The sequence below is a fragment of the Pogoniulus pusillus genome, chromosome Z, assembly GCF_015220805.1.
Source record: "Pogoniulus pusillus isolate bPogPus1 chromosome Z, bPogPus1.pri, whole genome shotgun sequence".
Taxonomy (NCBI): domain Eukaryota; kingdom Metazoa; phylum Chordata; class Aves; order Piciformes; family Lybiidae; genus Pogoniulus; species Pogoniulus pusillus.
The window spans coordinates 49,217,803-49,241,102 of NC_087309.1; the positions used below are offsets into that span (position 1 = coordinate 49,217,803).

Genomic DNA, 23,300 nt, shown 5'->3' on the forward strand with positions numbered 1-23,300 from the left:
CACATCCCATACTACCCACAAGCTGCAGGAAAGATTGAGCGACACAATGGCCTGCTGAAAACCACCCTGAAGGCTATGGGAGGTGGAACTCTCAGAAACTGGGAGAAGCACCTTGCAGAAGCCACTTGGCTGGTGAATAGCAGGGGATCAGTTAACAGAGCTGGTCCTGCTCAGTCTGCCCTACTGCCCACAGTTGAGGGAGATGGAGTTCCTGTGGTCTGTGAAAGGAATCTACTGGGAAAGACTGTGTGGGTTGCTCCTGCCTCTGGTGGGGGAAAACCTATCAAAGGGGTGGTATCTGCAGAGGGTCCTGGTCACACATACTGGGTGATGATGGAAACTGGTGTTATCGAGTGTGTCCCTCAGAGAAACCTCTCTTTAGCTGAAAAGGTTTTGAAATCTCAGAGTTGATTCCATGTGTTCCAGATACTTTCAGGTTATCTTGTATAATAGTTGTATCATAATTGTGCAATACTTGTATCATAGTTGTGCAATACTTGTATTATAGTTCATAAGGGGTTACAAGTTGTTTTTGTAGTTATACCCTCACCACTACACGGCGTCCAACAGAACCTACATCACAGCAGCAGCTATCCAGAGTCCTACAACATCGCATCACACCACGGCGTCCAACCAGAACCCTGCATCTGATTCGTCACTGATGCCCTGCAGTGAGAGACTGTTCCTGATTTCCCTCCAGAGGATGTCTACAGCCAGCTCATCTACACCTGTTCCCCTGATGCCAGACACCAAGAGAGACTGTTCCTGATGTTTTTTCTTCACAGAGGAAAAAGACTTTCCTGAGTTCCAACAAGAACTGTTCCTGTTTTCACTGACTTTTCTTCCGTTCCTGCCCTGCTCACATCTCAGCAACCTGCACCGGACCAGAGGAGCACATCGCCTTGAGATACAGCCGGGGACTGAGAAGGACTAAAAAGAACTCTTAACCCAAGGACACTTTTCCCATCTTTGGAGAAGAAGACTGTTCTTAGGAAGGTGGAAGTGGTCTAACCAAGGGGTGGAATGTATAGGGTTAACACTCCTGGGGGAGTGACCCTGAACCTGACCCTAGGGGTCTCGGCCCCTCCTCAGGGGTGGGCCACACTCCAGGTGATGGTTAGCCCACTCCCCCCACTTCCTGCGGTATAAAAGGCAGGAGTTCTCCTGTCTCTTCCTCTTTTCGCCCTCTTGCTCACTACCTGCGTTCATGACCGCACACACACACTGATACTGTATACCAGCCACGAGGCAGAGACACCATCACACTACTCGGGTTGTATCCATCCCTGTTTTGTATTTTGCTGTTTTCCCTTCCTCATCCTTTGTAAACTCCCCTACCTCCAATCCCTTTTTTCTAAGTTATTGTTAAACTTTTCCTTTTTAACTTCCAAATCGAGTGAGATTGATTTATTGGGGTGTCCCTACCTTTTATCTCTCTCCCTGTCTTTTGGGGAAAGGAGGGGGAGGAGGGGAGGGCACTCTATAAACTCTATAAATTCTATAAATTGTCATTGGGTCTACCAAATTTATAAGAGTCTCTGGGAACTTGCATTTGAACCCAAGACACTACTTTATTCCTGCATTTCAAAGACATGGCAATATCTTCAGAATATGAAAGTCTTTTTTTGTAGTAATGCAACTGATTAAACTTTATGGTTTATTTTCTACTGATGTGTTAAGTTCAGTTAAAAATCTTCTAAAATGTTGAGATATTAAGATATATTATTAATATATTAAGAGATGTAGAAAAGTATTATATAATAATGAGAAAATATATGCTAGGGTTGGGGTTTTTTTTATGTGCCTCATACATACACATACTTTCATAAAACTTTTTTTGCAATGTACTTTAAATCTTTGTAACTTCAAATACCAAAAATGACTAGAAAGAGATGAAAAATTGTTGCAGCACAAAAATAGAAATCTAAATAATTGCAAGTAATTACAGACATGGTCTAAAAGAAAACTAAGGTTGCAATTCCATAGGGACAAATGTGTGGTTCTACCTCTAGACAAGATAAAGTCACTGAAAAAAAAAACCAAAAGGATAAAGGAAACAGTCAGCCAAGTAACAGCATTACATAAAACTACCTGGATGATTATGGCAGATGACAAGTTGAAAATAAACCAACAAATAAGCACCCCACACACAATAAATAGGTGAATGAGATTCATTCAGCTTGCTGCATATGTATGTGAAATGATTCTTCCATTTCATCACTATGAAAGCAAGAGCATTATGTCTAGCGAAATCTACACTTTCAGGAAGATCTTGACCAACATTATGGAATTGAGAAAGCATAAAGAAGTAATTTTAGTTTTTATTTTAATGATCTGACTAATTTCACAGTATCAAACTGCACTTCTTAGAAGGGACAAAAAGGGAGAACTGAGAAAACATTTCAACTCTTATCACTGCATATAATACCATACTGAAGACTAGTAACATGTCACTGTGATGGTTTGGGAGTTACCTGCCCCACCACTGTTACGAAATCACCCAGACTAGACTCAGCTGGCTGGAAGTTAAGGAATGAAGCTTTACATTCACAGCTTAGCACAATATACAAGCAGGTATTTACAATATCTGGTAAATATATACAGCTATATACAAGTTAAAAGGTAATACATAAACACAACCTCCCGCCCAGAAATCAGAGTCCCCAGCAGGGGCTCCCAACCACCCTTCCACCTTCTTTCTGCCCCTCTACCTTTTCCCAGGGTTTGCCTTATGTGCAAGGTGAGTCTGGAGGATGGTCAAGGGAGGTTAGAAGCAGAAGAAGTAAACAGATCCAAGCAGAAACACACAGACAGAGAGACACACACTCTGTCTTATCTGTTTGTGTCCCTGTTTTTATACATCTCAGCAAGCCTATGGGTGAAGTAGACATCACCACTGTTTCCTTTTCACAACCTATAATCTAATTTTTCTCACTAAAATATTCCAATTAGCTTCAAACCAGCATGGTAACATACATAGAAGACATTGGCAGTAGTCATTTAACCTGCTCTAGTGAGCCTTGCTTTCAGACTGAAAAGCATCCAGTTAAAAGGTTGGCTTCTCATTCAGTAAGCTTACCATGTGCACAAGCTGTATTTTACTCTTGAGTGTCCTGTATAGTTATACTTTCATGTTATTGCTGTAGTAGTAACAATAACATGAAAGCCTAGTGATTATGACAACAATATCAAGTAACCCTATGCCAGCTGTTACTCCATCTACATGACACCCATGTGGTCACTGGCTCTGCTTTAAATTGTATATTTGAAAAGCAGTAAAGTTGTCCTGTTATATGGACAACACAGTATGTAAAGAAGCTTCCCTGATCAAAGCATGCATTATGAATGTATCCCAAACAGCTTCATCAACCAGCTACTTCTTCCAGTCTGGTCATGATAAGAAACATTCTTCGTGGGTGTAAAAAAATTCCACTTTTTCATATCTCTATTCTTCCTAATATATTCTTCTAGACACCTGCTACACCACGTTTTTCACCTTCACAGTGCACTACAAATCCAGCTTGCTAATAAAAGAGCTGCTTGTTCCATGATTTTCTAATTAATAGCACTGTGCAGCCAGTAGGGGGTAGACTGAGATAACAATAACAACACCTTGCATTAAAAATTCATAGCTAGCTTCAAGAAATAGGAAAAACAGTGAGATCACTATTAAAATCTTATTTCTGAATAACTAACTCACTGTCATCAACAAATGCAAGTACTTTTGGGTTTGTTGTTTTGGTTTTTTTTTTTTTTTTTTTTTTTTGGGGGGGGGGGGGGTAGGAAAATAAAGAATTTATACTCCTTGTAGTACAAAGAAAGAACATCAATCTAAGATGTAAAACTTTACATCTTAAAAAATGCCAGCTCAGTTTCTCATCATGACAATTGAATGAAAATAAACATTTCTAAATACAGGTTTGGTATAAATATTTGACCACATCATTAAAAAAATCAAGGTATCAATTGCAAAAACAAGGAAGGGACTTCTGAAAAACAGAATAGAGAATGTATCTCATGCATTAGTACACATTAGGGGTTGATTTGATGGAAAGCAGCTCTGTGGAGAACAAGTTCACCACAAGCCAGCAATGTACCCTTGTGGTCAATGGTATCCCACACTGCATTAAGAAGAGTGCAGCTAGCAGGTTGAGGGAAGTTCTCCTCCTCTGCTCTGTCTAGTAAGGCCACACCTGACTATTTTGTCCAGTTCTAGGACCCTCAGTTCAAGAGGGACAGGAAACTACTGGGCAGAGTCCAACAGAGGACTGCAAGTATCATTAGGGGACTGCAGCATTTCTCTCGTAAGGAAAAACTGAGACCTGAGGCTTTTTAGCCTGGAAAAGAGAAGACTGAGAGATCTCATTGCTGCATATAAATATCAAAGGGTGGAGGTCACAAGGATACGGCTGGGCTCTTCTCCACTGTGGCTAGTGGTAGGACAAGGGACAACGGGTACAAACTAGAACAAATGGGGTTTCACGTCAACTTAAGAATTTTCTTTACTTTGAGGGAGACTGAGCACTGGAACAGACTTCCCAGAAAACCTGGGGAGCCTCCTTCTCTGGAGACTTTCAAAACTCAACTGGGCATGATCCTGTGCAACCTGGTCCGCATGTACCTGCATTAGCAGGGGTTTGGACTAGATGACCACTAGAGTTCCCTTCCAACTCCTGACATTCTATGAGTCTACAGCCACAGAAGTCTGTATTTGTACTACTTACAGTCTTATTCTACACAGAATAAATGATTCCTTTGATAACCATGTTATCTTCTCCACAGAAAAGGTTTTCAAATACCTGTATGATGCAATGAGCTCTCCTGAAAAGTAAAAACTGATAACAGAATAATTTCCTATTGTTTTCTTAATCATATCTGCTGCCAGAAAAGAGGCATTCTTCTAAAGGATTCTTCAGCTGCCAAAAACCTAATAATGAACAAGGACAGCAATTTCTGAAGCAGATCACAAGACTGTGATACACACCACTCAGTGTACAGCTTGTTTTTAATTTTCAACTAGTGGCCTGATGAGATAAAGTAAAATAGAAGAAGAGAATACAAACTGAAAACCACACCACCAAAACCTCAGCAACACAACCCAAAATAGTATTCTTGTTTTACAGATCTTCCTTGCTGAAACAACCATGCTCAGGAATCCAAACTGGAAAGCACTAACTAGACTCCCATATCAGTTCAATAATAAATGTTTCTTAATTGAAACAGATAGACTTTGAAGAAAGTGATACATTACCATATGTACTTTCCAAATGCATCCCCAAAAGCTTCTTTTCTCCACTTAGCAATCATCACTGCACTCACTCATTCTCACCACTTAAGAGTCTGCTTTAGCATCCCATCTGTGTCTTTGTTCTGCATGCTTAACTTAAACTGCAGATTCCTCAGAGCAAGAACCCTTTTTTTCTTCCCATTTTTGTAAAGTAAAACTACCTGCACCAGACACTATAAATTTCATTCAATTACAACATTTTACAACATCTCTAGAAAGGTCACTCAAAATAAAAATATTGAGGGACCATTCTTGCTAGTAAAGTTGGGAGAGCTATCTGTTATTTGGCAATAACAAAGATCAGCTATGGTAATACCTCCAACATAAACAGTCATCAGAATTACTGTCTTCTTTTCTGCCCAGCGAGTACAACAAAACAGCACATGGCAACAAATTCTGCCTGTGCTTTGAATGAATAAAAATATTTTAATTTACTCTTGCAAGTTTCAACACACACTGTCTTGAGTTTTCTTTAAAAGCTGAAAGCTAGGTGTATCACTGTGGCACTCAACTTCTGATACAGCTACAGTGGGCAATGAAATCAATAGAGAGCTGGAACCAGTTCTGAGAGCACTGTGATGTCTGTACTACGATGCCCAGCAGCAAAGCTCCACATGGAGACTTTATCTCAGTTGCTGAAAGCAGCATAGCCATATTCTTACAGCACAATGCTGAACAGACATTACTATATTATCTCCACATGCAAACTAAGATGAGCAATACTACCATAGACAAGTCTCAGTGCATGAGTATGCATGCTGCAACAAGTGTTACAGCTTAGAACTAATTTCTTCATCTTAAACAAGGTATTTTGTCATAGCATAACCTTGAAACAAATCAGTCAGCTGAAGGCAACTAGTTTACTATACACATAAGAAGGCATGCTAAAAAAATCTCTACTCTTGCTTCTTGATTTCTTCTTTACATGTTAACTCCCCTAGGGTTAAGATAGGAACTACAACCAGGCTGTCCCTTTTAAACGAGTTTGTCAAAACTGTAAGATGCCAGTAATGTTTTCTCATATTCAGACAAAAGTAGCGTAATTATCTAGTTAATTAGCACAACATGACAGAGAGGTTTTATTCTTTAAAGTACCAAAAAGCCAGCTTCTTGCTATTTTTTTCTTGATATAAATTCAGGTAAAACAAACTCAATTACTCTTGCTTCTGTCTGCTAGAACTATTTATAGAGAGATCATCTCCCACATTAAGAGACATGACTGGGAACTTTCAAACACACTGACCCCTGGTCCCAATCTAGAAGGAAGTTTTCTAGCGAAAGTTTTGAAGAGCTGTCTAAAAACTTAGGGTCTTTTCTACCCATGAAGCTATCCTACTCATTAAAGATACATACTGATGTAACCACAAACTGCTAGGGAACAATGAACAAGTCATTCTGCGAAAAAGGAATTAACATATTTACATGCACTTGATACACAATTTCAAAACACTAGCTATACTGTAAGAAATTCCTGCACAACATCCTAATCATGTAACTCACGGAAGTGGCCCTAAACAGCAGACCTGACTTCACAAATTAAGAATACATATTGGATTTCATGTATGCCTGTTAAATATAGAGTATCAGAGACACACGACATTAGTTAAAAAGGATAAGGTACAAGAATGAAAACTCAGTGAGAAAATATGCTTGAAAATGCTCTTCTGAAAATATACAGAACTACTCTCTGTAAAAATATGCACTTCAGCATGTACTTTAGACATTTTTTAGACATGTACTTAGACTATTCTGATTAGTTAACAAAAACAAGTTTCTTTGTTAACTTCAAAGTAATTAAAGGTTCCTTTAAAGCTAAAAAGTAAATTAAATCTTAAACACATAGTAATATATGCTAATGTATCATGTACTCTTTAAAACTACTTCTATTAAGCAGCAAATACAACCCACAAAAAGTTTGTGGGAAGTAGAAGGTACATCTGAAGTTCTGAAGTTTTATTAAATTTGCTAATTAGTTCAGGAATTTGCCATTTAATAATACCTTCTTATTTCTGAGGTAGGCTTTCTTGGCTGAAATACGTCCACGTCTTGCTTCCAGCTGGCGAATTTTTTGCTGTAACTTCTGCAGCTCCTCTTTCTGTAACTGTATAGGTGTTGCCATATCCTCTTTCTCCAGCATGGCTTCCATACTTTCGTAAGTGTCATAATACACCACTTCATCTCTCTTTTCTGTTTTAAAGATGTTTGCAATGAAAAAGTCAAATCAGTAGTTCATATTTGTTCCACCTTCTTTTTTAACAAAAACTCTCAGTTGCAAGATTTAATGTAGAAGAACTCTACAGTCCTTTAAGAGAACTATCTAAAAGTCAGTAAAATAAGCACTAAACAGCAAAACATCACAGGCCTTTAAAGTTTGTATGAAGAATACAAATCAAATAACAATGAAGCAGTCTGGCATACAGAAAGCTAAGAGCATTAAAAAACAAATGTAACTGTCAATATATGCTTGTGTCTGTAGCCTAACTTCACCACTATGTTCTCACATGTCTTTGGGTCTATTAACTAATATGCAATAGCATCTTCTCACAACATGCAGTAGCACCTTCTGATCCTCACTGAGAAGTTCATAACATACAGAATCAGTCTGAAGTCTTTGGCATGATATTTTTCTGTCACAAATAATAATTAAGTTCATAAATGGGGAATCAATTGACAGAACATCAAAAATCACAGGTTCACAGGATGTCAGGGGTTGGAAAGGAGCCAAAGAGATCCTCTCTTAGGAGATTTCTGACCTCCCAGTTACTGCTTTTGCTCAGAGGCAGTAAAGCAAAGGTAACTTCAAGGCAACCCTTCAGAACATTAGAGGCCTGAAAAGGACATCATTACTAGTATTTTAATCAACACTCATGATTTTCAGCCTTCTCAGTGGCATATTCACAATGACACTGAACTCATGTCTGTATGCCAACTTCCCTCCAAGAAGGACAGAGTGATGATTACAAATCCTTGCAGAATGTTATGAAGAACCAGCAGCAAAAGCCTCTTGTTCCTTCTTTTACCAGCATACCAAGTAGGATATTTTTTATTTTACACTGAGAGGGATATGTATTACTGTTGGCTTAAACAGGCAGATACAGCGGTCTTGACTTCATCAACTACTTCAAGACCATAACTTCCTCCTTCTACTAGACTGTTTGATGAAAGAGGTAGTGTTTTCTTCCGTACACTATCCATTTTAAAAGCCGTTGTCAATTCATGTTATGTGTGTGTGTAGTCTCTGCTGCTTCCAAAATCCTTAGAGTTACGCTAGCTTCAGCTCAGCAGAAGACATGGCTGGCCCATAAAGGAAATCACAGCATTGTATTAACTTTAAAATAAAGCTAGTAAAACCAGACCTGCTAGATTCTTTAAATTCTTTTATACATAAATATAAATTTATAACACTTTCATGTGGAGAAAAAGACAGGAATTTACAAGTGCATCCTACACAAAACCACGTCTCAAGGATGTACAAATACCATCGATATGGTAAGACACTTTAAAATTCTAACCCAATAAATTTACATTTTGCAAATTTCAGAGCAGGTATTTGCTTGGTGACAGTAGAAATTTACTACTGTTGTTTAGAATATGACAACCTATTATCATTTGATACTTTTCAGATCTAACGTGCTGAATTTGCAAATGAAAATGTGTTTTCTTCTAGTCCACCACTAACTCACAATCAAATCAAATTATACTCTCAAAAAATCTGTTGAGACTTTATTAGCAGTACTGCTGATGTCCCTCAAATCAAAATAAAATTCAAAAATCTCTGAAATTCCTCTACAGAGCCAATACAGTCAAAAAGTGGAGCACAGAAGCTGCCTCTATGAGTCACTAAGACACAAGTATTTCAAATCACACAGACTAGCAGTTAAAAGGCTATTGCTTTACTGACTGCCGAGTACACTTCAAAGCGTAACAGAAGATGCAACAGACCATTCTTTTCTCTTTCACAGCACAGGAAAAAAAAACCAACTAAATCTGTATTTTTAGATGCTTTCATTCCGATTTGGTGTTGAACACTCTTTCAGGTAAGTAGCCACTTCAGCATCAACATTCTTCACATTTATTTTCTACCTAAGTCCAAAGAGGTGTCTTCACCCTTTGAACGAAACTCAACACACATTTTAAGTCTGGTATTTTTTAATTTCTATCCTACAGAATAGTATCTAAGAGTTGTTAAAAAACAGTAACTTCTGGTAATGTAGACAGCTGCCTTTAATAAAAGAAAAAAAAAAAAACCCACAACCAACCAAACAAGAACTTTTGGGTGTATTATTAAAAAAATATTTTACTAATTTAGAACATCACAGGAAGTCAGAATAGTGAATTGCTATGTTGTCATGGTGGAAGGAAGGGGTTAATTGTATAGGTAACTGGGAGATTTGTTGGTTAAGGTTGTGGGGTTTGTTTGTTTTTTTTTTCATATATCTGGTGAAAACATTAGTGATGAGTGGAAACAGCCTACCATGTTTTTAAAGCATGCTTAATCTCAGGGGACCCTTAGGTTTTCCATCACTACATCAAGATTTTGATACACACTCTTTCTCAACTTTCTGTTCAAGAGACTTCCTTTAGTCATCATGTAAGCAAGACATACTGCTTTTCCAAACACAGAAACTATTTGCCTGTGAAGAAGTAACTAGCTCTCTACAGAGGCACTGGTGACACATTTCTTTCAAGTCATTTACAGAGTTTTCAGACCTCATCTTCTACACATGCAGTTACAGTTGTTGCCACCAAAAGCCTAAAAGGGGATTCACACAATAGTGAAAAAAAAGCTGTGATACCTAAGCTTTCTGGTTTCCAGAGGCAAATTGCAATACAGTCTGGCTTCAAATCTCTCTTGGGAAACTTCTCCATCTATAATAAAACTTGCTATGAAAGTGCTAATGTACTAAAAGCAGAGCTCATGTGAATTAAAAGCATCATTTACAGTAAGGTTCAAGCTTCTGGAAACATAAGGTTTGCTCTAAATCAGTGAGACAACAATAAGGACTCCGGTTTGGTTTTCAAAAGGTATTCCTGCAATCACTTTAAAGAAATTAATAATACTAATGCAAATTCTTAATGAGACATATGCAGTAACTAAGATATTTCTTCTTTCCTGAATTTCTTTTTCCCAAATTTACACAGTAATATGCTTACTTCAAACACAAATAATGAGAAGCAGACCAAAACTTCTGCATGTGTATGCATATGCCTTACAAACAGGTGTAAATTTTAATTTAACAATACATACACTAGAAGATCCACTATTCTCATTTAATTCATATAGGCTTTACTAGGCATTTGGGAGAGAATTATCATTTACAGATTATGACTTAATTAAAATGCATAGAGCACCTGACATCAGTCTCCTGATGCTTTCAAGTTGTGCTGTCAGTAGCAGTTCTTCATATTTCAGGATCTCAAACTGCACTTCATATAATTGAAGCTGTAGATCATAATAATCAGCTTCTAACTGGTCCAAGTGGGCTATGGCTTCTGTACCACCTTTCAGGCTCTGCATCTAAAAAAATAAAAGAGAGGGGGAAAAAACCAAACAAATTAATAGCCAAATACAAAACTACATCCAGAACCCACACAACTTCAGCACAAGAAAATAATCTCCATGACTTACAGCTGGATGCAATTTGGTATAAAGATAACATGTTAAAATTGAGCATATAAAGATAATAGGTTTTGATAAGCTACACATTTTTTTAAATCTTTAATATCTGATGTAGTTTCTACACAATAACAGGAAAATTCATGACACCAGACTATACTCTTGGACTGTCCAAATCCTATAGTACATAGTGCCAAACACCCCTACCAGTCATTTACTCTGCTACTTGATCCTCTGAAGATACATAATTAATATTTTCTTATCATCTGTCCAAAAAGTCTAAAATTTGGTTGTCTTACCATTTAGAAAACTACAGTTAAAACTGAACTGAGAAAATAAAAGTGAAAGGTGTTGGAAACAGACATAACCATACATACTGATCCTCTCACAATGACAATGTAAGCAAGAAGTTTTGTTGTTTATGGAATCCTTCACAGTATTTAGAGAATCACAGACTGGTTCAGGCTGGAAGGGACCTCCAAAGGTCACCTAGTTCAACCACCCTCAGCAGTCAGCAGGGGCATTCTCAACTAGATCAGGTTGCCCAGAGCCCTGTCAAGCCTCATTTTGAATATCTTCAGGGCTGAGGCCCCAACCACCTCCCTGGGCAAGCTGTTGCAGTGTTCCACCACCCTTATAGTAAAAAAAACTGCTCCTACCATCCAATCTACATGTCTGCTCTCCTCTAGTTTGAAGCCATTGTCCCTCATCGTGTCACTGACGGTCTTTGTAAACAGTCTCCCTCCATCCTTCTTGTAGGCCCCCTTTAAGTGTTAGAAGGCTGTACTTTAGAGGCTATCCATATCATATGTTTGACACAGAAAAGTGATGGGAGACCAAATCAACATGAACTCAAATCACCCTGTATAACTCAGCCAAGCAAGATTTAATTTCTCAGTGTAGTAACACTGCACTGAGAAAGTAACAACATGTAGGTGCTGTCTCAACTTTGAAGGGAATTGAAAGCCATGCATCTCCATAACCTACATGCAGAAGAACAAGGACCACATTCAAGCTCCCTACGTGCTAAAAAAATGCATCTGAATTGTAAATTTCACTGGAGATTTGTGATCATTATCATTCTGGTGAACCATGCTTTGGTTTCTGTATTACAGACATTCAATCATTAATAAGAGATGTGTACTAAGAGGTACTACAGGACCTAGCAAACTATACATCTAAAAAAAATATTTGCTAGCATGTTTCTGCATCTTGATAAGAGCTTCAAGGTGTAACCCTATAACCATAATTAATGGCCAGAAATGTGTTTCCTTAGTTTTATTTGTCACAGACATACAAATATAACTAAGCTCTGCAAGTTACAGTCTTTGCATAAAGACTGCATTGAAAAACAAATGGGTCATCTGCAAAAGTATACATTTATCAGGGTACAGTACACTTTCGTCTTGGCTGGAAATGCCAATCTGACACATTGAAGACTATCTGCTACTGTACCACCCATTGCATTTGAAGCTCAGTAGCGTTGCTACCAGGTTATAACATCATGGTCATTCTCATCTGCTGTCATTTACAAAATAATTAACCTGTGGGTCACAGTAACAATCTGTATTAGGTTTTTCTAGAAATCTGTATCAATAGCTATTATTTAGTTTTCTATTATCCATCATTTTAAGCAATTTGTTACTGTTAAAAGTCATGGCATTCAGGTGAAGTCCCTGGTGACTGCAAGAAGGGAAACATTGCTTCTGTTTTTAAAAAAGGGTAAAGAGAGCAGTGGGAATTACAGTAATACGAGCCTTACCTTTGTGCCTGGGTAGGTCACAGAACAGGTCCTCCTAGAAGCTATGCCAAGGCACATAGAGGACAGAGAGGTGATTTGACATGGCTTCACCAAGAGCAAGTCCTGCTTCACTAACCTAGTAATTTTCTGTGAGGTAGTGACTATGCCATGGATGTCATCTCTCTGGACTTCTCTGAAGCCTCCCTATAGCACCTGCTCTAAACAGGAGATAGGGAGATTATCTACCTCCCAGTGGATAAGGAGGGTACTGGCTCAATGTCCAGCTGGAGACTGGCGAGTAGCAATGTCCCTCAGGGATTTGTCCAATGCTGCTCAGTATCTTCAGGGACAAAGACAGCAGGATAGAGTGCACTCTCAGCAAGTCTGCAGATGACACGAAGTTGAGTGCTGTGGTTGACATGCCCAGGTAACCGGATGTCATACAGATGGACTTGGACAAGCTTGACAAGTGGGCTCACACCACTGGTTTTATAAACTTTCACCTCTTTCAAGACTAAAGGTTAAAAATCCATAGACAACCTGCTGAACAGCGATGGCATCCTCCATAAACAGTCAGATACAGTTTTTGCTCTGAATTGTTTTAATCTTCACCTCAAACTCGCATAAACTAGCTCCTCCAGCACTTGTACTTTTTAAAGGAATATCCTGGGTTTATCTTCCATGCCCAGAAAACAGGAGCTAAATGTTTTGCCAGAGAACGTATTTCAGTTCTGCAGTTATTTCCTCTGCAAGACTGCAACCCTTCTTCTCCAGTCATACTTGTTGCATCTAATTTTGCATACTTAGATGTTTTACATTGTCAAAGCAAAAAAGACACTTCAGAACAGAGGCTGATCTTCAGATCTCCCCATCACCTTTTGAATCAAAGATCTCTATTCTTTGTAATACACCATCCAAAAGCACAGTACCCATGCACACCTATCTCAAGTTCCTCGTTTCTGTCCCTAAAAGCTCAAAACTCATTTCAGAGCCCTTCAGCCCCTGTATACTCCTCCAATGAGCTTCTCTTTCTCCTGCGCAACCCCTAAAGTTTTTGCACATCAAAACAACCACTCAGACCAAGATTTCAGTTAACAAAAATTCAGAGTTCTCCACTGGGAGAAAAATAAGATGAGCTACAGAAAAATTGATGTGTGGCTGCTCTAAATATGTGAACATACTCAAAATAATACTTCCTACTACTACTGCTGGATTCTCTCATTGGCTTTTAGCTATGGATGGCAACATTCTGGGAAACAGTCACCAGATGGTTCAGCTTTCCAAGTTTAAACAGCAATGAAATGGAGAAAACTTGATTCTCATGCTCTGGGTATTGCATGTACTCTCTCTTCTTTGCAGATCAAGCTGTCTTCTAGACAAGCTCCTGAAATAGGCACAGTCTATCAGGCATACACACCTACCAAACTACACAGTGCTGAAGTTATGAGTTGTCTTGGACCCTTTCATAACAGAGCCACCAGCTTTGTTGAGTTCTGATAAAACACAATGTGCTCTGAAAACAAGTATCTGATTAGACAGAATGCAAACAAACATCTATCTATATGACAGTCAGTTCTTACCACTGAATATTCATATGATAGCAAATGTTAAAAGAGAATTTGTAGCTTTTTTTTTTTGCTTTTGAAGAGCTATGATAAAATTTAGTAAAGGTAGCTTCCTTCTGCTAAGATATTTAAATAGTTTAATGCATGTTCTCTTTCCTCAGAAGAGCTGTAGCTAGTAAAACCACCTCTGGAAGAGTGCTTTAATAATCCGGGTAAGGTGAGACAGAGAGCAATACAAGAAGCTAGTTATCTGTGTATTTATTAATGTTCAGTTTCCTTCCACCTGGAGTGTCTAAACTAGCCTATAAAGGTGGCCATGCTTCTGAGATCTGAACTGTGGAGATAACACAGCAGCAGATTTTGTCCCTATCCCTTACTGTCATTTTATTTATTATCAGTGGAGAGCTGTAAATATTAATGGCAAAAAAATGTCTTCCTGGTTGACTAACCAGTAAAAGGTGAACAGAAAACCCAAGTGACACAACAACCACCACACCTATCTTGCAGCTCCTTTTGTCTAACACAGTAGAGCACAGTAGGAGTTTTAATACAGACTCTTCTAATAATAAAAGCTGAAAGATAGTAACTTTCAAGTCACTTTGTTTTTTTTTTTAAGTACATCAACAGTCTTTAAGGTTTAAGGGGTTTTCTGCATTTTTTTTTCTGTTTATTGCTAAAAGATTACCTCCTCTTTCAGTGCATGTTTCTTCTGCTCCAAACAGATTTCTTTTGCACGCATTAACTGCAAAGTCTCCTTAGAAACTGCATACTGAAGCTTTTCCATACGTTCCACTGCTGCTGCCCATGCCGCCTTACCAAATTTCTTCTGGTCTGCTCGCATTCGATCATATACAGCTACAGAAGGAAGAAAAGGTAGACAGCTTACCAGTCTACACTTCCAGTCATTAGTATTTCTACTGCAGAGACGACACAAATTCATGTCCAAAAGCATAAAAAGTCCTATTAGCAGAGAGTAGGCATTATATAGTAACATTCAAATTCAGAATGTAAGTACTCTTAGGATTCATGTAAATAGGCAATTACCTATTGCTTGATCGTTTTATCATTACAATTCCAACTTCTGCTACCCTCAGAGGGACCATTTTGAATATGCAGTATCTGAACACCTGAATCACTGGTTCAGGTGTCTTGACAATTAATATCTCACTAATGCTACCATAAGGCCACATTTTCCCCTGCTTCTGAAAGCACTAATTATCAGTGACTAAAGCCTCCAGTTCCTCTTTGTAACTTCTACATTGCAGACCTAAGTTTAAACAAATTTGCAGAATGAAGAACCATTAACATTTAAAATTCCGCAAGAATACTGAATTAAATTCAAGTAACATCTGTCTTTTAACTCAAAATGCGGGTTGCTTTACAAGATTGCTTCAAATTAACTAAACAAATTATCATCTGATATTAATATGCAAAGACGAAAGAGAATCTTTTCAGGAAGACTTCAGAAGAGTAGGATTTGTTTGTCTGATTCAGATTTTCTAGTCAAGGCCCAGACAAATCTAGGTGGAAATACATGAGACTGCTGCCATTTTTAATGTAGAACAATCACATGACATTCCACACTTAGCTTTACCAAAGCAGAAGTCACGAAAAGTCACACAATTAAACGTAAAGCATTCAGACTCGTAGTGCTAGAACACATTACATGCTGTTGTTAGGTAATAAAATAGACTTTTACTTTCTCATGTGTTCTTCCTCTTATCTGTTATTAAGACCACTCAGTGATCAGTAGGAGGCAAACAAAACTCAAGACAAAACAAAACAAGCAAGCAATATGTATACCAAAGATGTATAGATGTAAACAGTTTCCAGGCATTTAATTTCTCAGTGTTTTTCCTCACAATTCTGACTGCTGTACACGAAAAGAAAATACGTCAAGAAAACAAAGGTAAATAGCTGTAAATATAACTTTTGTCAGGTAGTGGGGGAATTTTACTATCTACCTTTGTCATACTAGGAAAGGAATTGAAGTTGATTAAATTAATGCCAACATGCTTGAACTAGATTAGTCTCTTTCTCAAAATAGATGAAATTTCATGTCACCAAAAGGAATCACTTTTGCAGTGACTGCTTTTCAAGGCAGATCCAGCAGTCATGCAAGGAGATGGCACGAAACCTATTAATCAGAAAAAGGCTTTCTCTCAGACATGCAGCTTGTTTACTTGCTTGCACAATAATTATCATCAAGGCAAAGAAAGAAACTGGAACTCAACAGTTATGGAGGGAAGGCAGTGAGACATGAACACGGTAGTAGCCCACAGTCAAGCTAAAAGAAGTGACCCTCAGGCATGTTTGCCCTAATAAACTGATTTAAGTTAAAACTGTACAAGAATGACAGTGAAGATATACATGGCAAGTACATGACAACTGCATTTTACTCATGGAAGACAGATGAAATTAATCACAGTAAAACACAGAACTTTGTGAACGTTAAATAAAATTTTAACATATTTTCTTTGGTAAGAGTGGAAAATAACTACCTTTCTGTGTTTTAGCTGTTATTTCAAAGTATTTAACTGTAAGATCTTGAATAGAGAGCACAGCCATGTGGGCTTTTCTCTGCCAATCAGCATCTTCTTTTTGTAGACTCTCGATTCTTCTGGGTCCTAGGTAGTCATTCTCTATTGAGATCTGAAAATAAATCAGTTCACAATTAACAACATAATTGTTACTATTTTGTGAAAAGCAACCAGTTGCAGAGTGGCTAAGAAAGGAAAAACAATAGAGAGAAAACAACCAGGAAATCACTATAGCCTGTATTCAACAGAAAATAACCTCTTCCAAGAAACCCTTTCCAATGAAAATATACATCCACTATTTCATTCTTAGTCTTCTAGAAGCACAGTAATAATACTGTACTGCAGTATTAACTTGTAAGTGTGATTTTACTTGGCATGTAAATTTCACTTGACAGTATCTATTTGTTAAATATCTTACTACCTTAAGATACCAAGCATTCTTCATACAGAGTTTTTTCCAGCCTAAAATATTTAATTCTAAAGTAAATTAATGCTCACCAACCATAATAAAGCGGGAAACAAGGCATGTGTTGGGTTATTGCAAACTAGGAACATCTGGGAAGTTTTTCTTCATTTTAAGTAACCTTAAAAAATCTGCCCTTCCTGGTGCCTGGGAAGTCAAATAGTCTTTTTACTGCCAAGATCAAGGCAATTTTATTTTGAATTGACAGCTATCTCAAGATATTTCAATATTTTAAAATTCTTTTTAAAATTTAAAACCATAGTTTTCTTTCCCAAAACAGTGAATTTTTGGCACATTTTTGAAGTCATCAAGAAGTATCACTACAGGCACAGACTATGTATCTAAGCAATTAAATATTTAAGCCTGCTCCTGCAACCCCAAAACCTTACTCTGAACACCATTCATTTTCATCAATCAAAACACCTCACTAGTACAGATAAAATCCCCCAAATCCAAGAATGCTCATAATCTTGTACATCCCCAGATATTTTAACCAGAAGTTCTAGTGCCTCAAATATTAGTTTTGACTTCAGTCTGGTCTCAAAGACTAATTTCACTCTCTAGTTGAACCGCAAACAACAGGTTTTGAAGTGACTGCTCAAGATCGACCTCTGCATATCCACTGAATCCACTTCTTAGAGGGATGATTTTTACAAGTAAAAATATATACAGATACCTTCTAAGTAATTTTTCACTTCTTGAAAAATGTGTGTAGTAGTTTAGTGCGGAATTTCAATCTCCTTCAATATTTTCAGGGCCAGCCCAGCTGAAGTGCCTCCACGCAAATACACGGAGCTTGGGCAACAAATAGGATGAATTAAGAGCCACTGTGCTGCTGGGATGCCATGACATAGTGGCTATTGCTGAAACTTGGTGGGATGATTCCCATGACTGGAATGTAGGGATAGACGGGCACAAGGTCTTTAGGAGGGATAGGCAGGGAAGGAGAGGAGGAGGCGTTGCCCACTATATCAGTGACGAGCTAGAATCAGTGGAGCTCCACCTGGGGAAGGATGCTGAGCTGGTTCAGAGTGTATGGGCTATAATTAAAGGGAAGACAAGGGAGGGTGATGTTACAGTAGGGGTCTACTACAGGCCACCTCACCAGCAGGACCAAACAGATGAGGCCCTCCACAGGCAAATAAAACTGCTTCCAGGTCACAAGCCCTCCTCCTCATGCGGGATTTCAACCACCCTGACATCTGCTGGAGTGACAACGCAGCAAGGCATCAGCAGTTCAGGATGTTCCTGGATTGCATAGATGACAATTTCCTCTTCCAAATGGTAGAGGAACCAACAAGAAAAGGTATTATGCTGTGTTATGCTGGACCTTGTTCTCACCAACAGTGAGGGGCTGGTGACTGACGTGAGGCTCAGGGACAGCCTTGGTTGCAGTGACCATGATGCAGTTGAATTTAAGATCCTCAGAAGGAGGTATTCCAAGCTTACAACCCTCGACTTTAGGCATGCAGACTTCAATTACTTCAAGAATCTGCTGGCCAAAGTACCACGGGACTAAACTCTAGAGCAGGGATCCTCAAACCTTTTAAACAGGGGGCCGGCTCACTGTCCCACAGACACTGTCAAGGGCCAGACTATAGTTCGTCGGGGGCTGGACGATAGTTTGATTCCAGCCCAGTAGTGTCGGGGTCCAGACTACAGTTTGGTTCCAGACCAGTCCCGGCGGCTGCCCGGGAGGCCGGTGAGCAGATTAAGTGGCAGGAAGCGGCTGCTTGGTTTCCCTCCCAGCCCCCGGCGATGGGGGGGTGTTCTGTACATACCAGCGGGCTGGACTGAGGACCCTGGGGGAGCCCGCAGGCCATAGTTTGAGGAACCCTGTTCTAGAGGGAAGAGGAGCCCAGGACAGCTGGTCAGTATGCAAGGATCACCTTCTCTGTGTCCAGGAGCAATGCATACCAACACAGAGGAAAGCAGGGAAGAATGCATGAGGCCTGCCTGACTGAGCAAGGAGCTCCTGGACACACTGTCACACAAAAAGACACTCTACAAGGAGTGGAAGAAAGGACAGCTGGAATAGGGGGGATATAAGGAAACTGCCTGAGCAGCCAGAGATCTGGTTAGGAAAGCAAAGACAGAGTTTGAATTTAATCTAGCCAGGGAAGTCAAAGGGAACACTAAAAAATTCTACATGTATGTTAATGGTAAAAAGAAGCCTAGGGAAGGTGTGAGCCCCCTCAGAAAGGAAATAGGTGAAATGGTCACAAGTGACATGGAAAAGGCTGAGGTTCTCAACGACTTCTTTACCTCAGTCTCCACCGCAAAGGCCTCCAGCCACACTCCTGGAGTCATGGATGATAACGGCAGGGAATGGAAGGAAAAAGTGTCCATCATAAGTGAAGATCAGGTTCATGATCACCTGAAGAACCTGGAAGTGTTCAAGTCCATGGGACCTGATGGGATACACCCATGAGTGCTGAGGACACTGGCAGATGAGGTTGCTAAACCCCTCTCTATTCTATTCCAAAAGTCCTGGCAGCCTGGTGCAGCCCTCACTGACTGGAAAAGGGGAAACATAACTCCCATTTTTGAAAAGGGTAGGAGGGAGGAGCCAGGGAACTCCAGGCCAGTCAGTCTCACCTCTGTGCCCAGTAACATCATGGAGCAGATCCTCTTGGACGCACTGCTGAGGCAGGAGAATAGTGAAGAGGTGATTGGGTACAATCAGCATGGCTTCACCAAGGGCAAATCCTGCCTGACAAACCTGGTGGCCTTCTATGAACAAGTCACAACATAAACAGATGAGGGGTGAGCAACTGATGTCATTTAGCTGGATCTGAGCAAGGCCTTTGACACTGTCCCACACCACATCCTGGTCTCCAAGCTGGTGACACATGGGTTTAATGGGTGGACCATGAGAGTGTCCCTGCCCATGGCAGGGGGGTTGGAACTAGATGATCCTTGTGGTCCCTTCCAATCCTGACTGATTCTATGATTTACAAAGAACTACAGGCAAAATAAAAATGCAAACAAGTGGGTTTTACGAGATAGGTCAGGAACATGTAATTGATGGAGTACATATGCACCATGATTCCTACAGGGAATGCTTAAGACTGGACAGACATGAGTTTCCAAATAAGAAACTGTGAATGACGACTGGTGAAGTTAATGCTTTCCATTTAAACAAAACTCTTGCAGAAAGCAAGTTCCTTTGAGAGGAAGGATAAGAAACAATAGTTAAAAATCTTCCTTTTCTGTTCCTCAGTAAAGATGAGGTAATTTGATGCTAGAATTGACACAGGATCACTGAGTAATGTGAGTAACATTCTTGTTAGGCATCAATTCTAAGTGAGTAAGAAGCATTGAAGTATTATTTCTTCATAAAGTTTTGCCTGCCAAAACATTATTCACACATGATGCAAGCTAAGGAGATTTACGATGGCATAATACAGATGTATCTTTGTTCTCTAGAGCAAGTAACAAAAAAGAGAAGCAACTTTCTTTTAACTGAACTCTCAAGTATGTCATCCATGCCACTGACAGCATTCATAGTGAGGCACAGAAAACCCAAGTAGCCTTTGCTTTAGCAAATTACTTTGATATTAACTGGAAAGACCACACAGTCAAGCATAAACAGTCTAAAAGGTTACCATAGTGAGCTGAGGATAGCTTTCTCCTGCAGCTTGTTGAAGAACCAACAAGGAGAAGCACAAAGCTGGACCTTATATTAACTAAGATTAAAGGACTGGTTGTAGATGTTAAGGTTGGGGGTAATCTTGGCTGTAGTAACCACATGTTAGAGTTTATTATCAACAGACAAAAAAGCAGGGTGATTAGTAAAATTTCAACCCTGGACTAGAAGAGGGCTAACTTTGGCCTCTTCAAAACCCTACTTATACGTATCCAGTGGGGCTCTAGAAGGAAAGAGAGTCCAAGAAAGCTGGTTAATATTCAAACATTACCTCCTTCAGGCTCAAGAAAAATGTATTTAAAAAAAAACAAGTAAGGGAGGCAGACCACCTGCATGGACAACAGGGAGCTCTTGGGAAAACTCAAAAAGTATGTTTACAATATGTGGAAAAAAGGTCTGGTCAATTGGGAGGATTACAGAAATATTACCAGAAAATGTAGAGAAGCTACAAGAGATGCCAAGGCCCTCTTGGAGCTGAGTCTTGCCAGGGAGGTGAAAGGAAACAAGAAGTGCTTTTTCAAGTACATCGGTAACAAAAGCAAGATCAAGGAAAAGGTGAGTCTGCTACTGAACAATGTGGGAAAGAGATATGGTAACTGAAAATGCAGAGATGGCAGAGTTGCTGAATGCCTTCTTTGCCTCAGTCTTACTGCTAAGACCAGCCCTCAAGAACCTCAGTCTCCAGAAGCAAGGGAGCAGAACTTGAGAGGACTCCAGTGGTGACACTGGTGTCAGAACCAGGTTAGAGGTCACTTGTGCCAACTCAACACACACAAATCCATGGGCCCCGGCAGGGCAAACTGCTGACAGCCTTGCTGAGCCTCTCTCCATTTTTGAAATGTCATGGAGAACCACAGAGATGCCTGATGACTGAAAGAAAGCCAATGTCCCTCCAGACTTCAAAAAAGGCAAGAAGGAAGATCAAGGCAACTGCAGACCAGTCAGCCTCACCTCCATCCCTGGAAAGATGATGGAGCAGCTCATTCTGGAGGCCATCTCTAACCACATGGAATAAAAGAAGGTTATCAGTAGTAGCCAACATGGGTTTACCAAAGCAGATCCTGCTTGACTAACCAAATGGCCTTCTATGATACTATGACTAAGGGCGTAGATGAAAGAAGGGCTGTGGATGTCATATACCTTGCCTTCAGCAAGGCTTTTGATACTGTCTCCCATAACATTCTTGTAGATAAGCTCAGGAGATGTAGCACAGATGTCTGGTCTGTGAGGTGGATTGAAAACTGGCTCAGCAACAGAGTTCAGAGTTGTCATCAATGGCACAGAATCAAGTTGGAAGCCTATACTGGTCTAGTTTTGTTCAGTATCTTTATCAACGACCTGCATGAGGGCATTGAGTGTACCTCTGCAAGTTCGTCAATGATAAAAAAATGGGGGGATGGCTGACATCCATCAGGCTGTGCTGCCATCCAATGAGTTCTGGACAGGCTGGAGAGCTGGGTGAAGGCAAACCTTATGAAGTTCAGTAAGGACAAATGCAGGGTTCTGCATCTGAGGAGGAATAACAACAGGCTAGGGTCTGCCCTGCTGGAAAGCTATTCATTGGAGAAGGACCTAGGAGTCCTGGTGGACAGCAAGTTCTTCATGGGCCAGCAATGTGCCCCTGTAGTCAAGGGAGCCAGTAGCATCCTGGGGCACATCAGGAAAAGTGTGGCCAGCAGGTCTAGTGAGGTTCTTCTCCCCCTCTACTCTGTCCTGGGTGAGACCACACCTGGAATAGTGTGTCCAGTTTTGGGCTCCCCAGTTCAAGAGAGACAGGGATCTGCTGGAAAGAGTCCATCAGACAGCTAGAAGAATGACTGGAGGATCTTGAGCATCTCCCCTACAAAGAGAGACTGAGAGTCCCAGGCTCTTTAGTCCAGACAAAAGAAGTCTGAGAGAAGATCTGATCAATGTACACACATATCTGAGGGGTGTGTGTCAAGTGGATGGGAGCCAATCTTGTTTCACTGGTAAGCAGCAATAAAACTAGGAGCAAAAGCTACAAATTGGAACACAGAAGGTTTCACCTCAATATAAGGAGAAACTTCATTACAGTGAGAGTGACAGAGCACTGGAACAGGCTGTCCCTAGAGGCTGTGGAGTCTCCTTCTCTGGAGACTTTCAAAATCCGCCTGGATGTGTTCCTGCGTGAACTACCCTAGGGGGATCCTGCTTGGCTGGGAGATTGGACTCAATGATCTCTAGACATCCCTTCCAACCTCTGAAGTTCTGTGAGTCTGTGATCTAAGCAGACAGTTAAACACAGAATTATTGACTATGAACATGAGTAAACTGACAATCCTTCTTGAAGTGTCAAGTAGTACAACTGAAAGACCAAGGAGTAGATGATGCTCATATTTGAACTTTGTATTGTGCAGCTTTGACAAGGGTCACACAATGTTAACTTTCTGGCTCTGAAACCACAAAATGATGGAGGA

The 23,300-nt window shown here is 39.9% G+C and overlaps 1 protein-coding gene across 1 annotated transcript in view; it reads right to left on the minus strand.

Moving 5' to 3' along the window:
* The window catches only part of JMY (junction mediating and regulatory protein, p53 cofactor), a 72,580-nt gene that overhangs the window by 20,063 nt on the left and 29,217 nt on the right, over positions 1-23,300 (minus strand). Inside the window, exons 3-6 of the mRNA XM_064140624.1 lie at positions 16,712-16,862; positions 14,896-15,065; positions 10,640-10,805; positions 7,287-7,474 (exon numbers count right to left, since the gene is read on the minus strand). Of these exons, the coding sequence (XP_063996694.1) occupies positions 7,287-7,474; positions 10,640-10,805; positions 14,896-15,065; positions 16,712-16,862 (675 nt within the window). The remainder of the gene's footprint in view (positions 1-7,286; positions 7,475-10,639; positions 10,806-14,895; positions 15,066-16,711; positions 16,863-23,300) is intronic.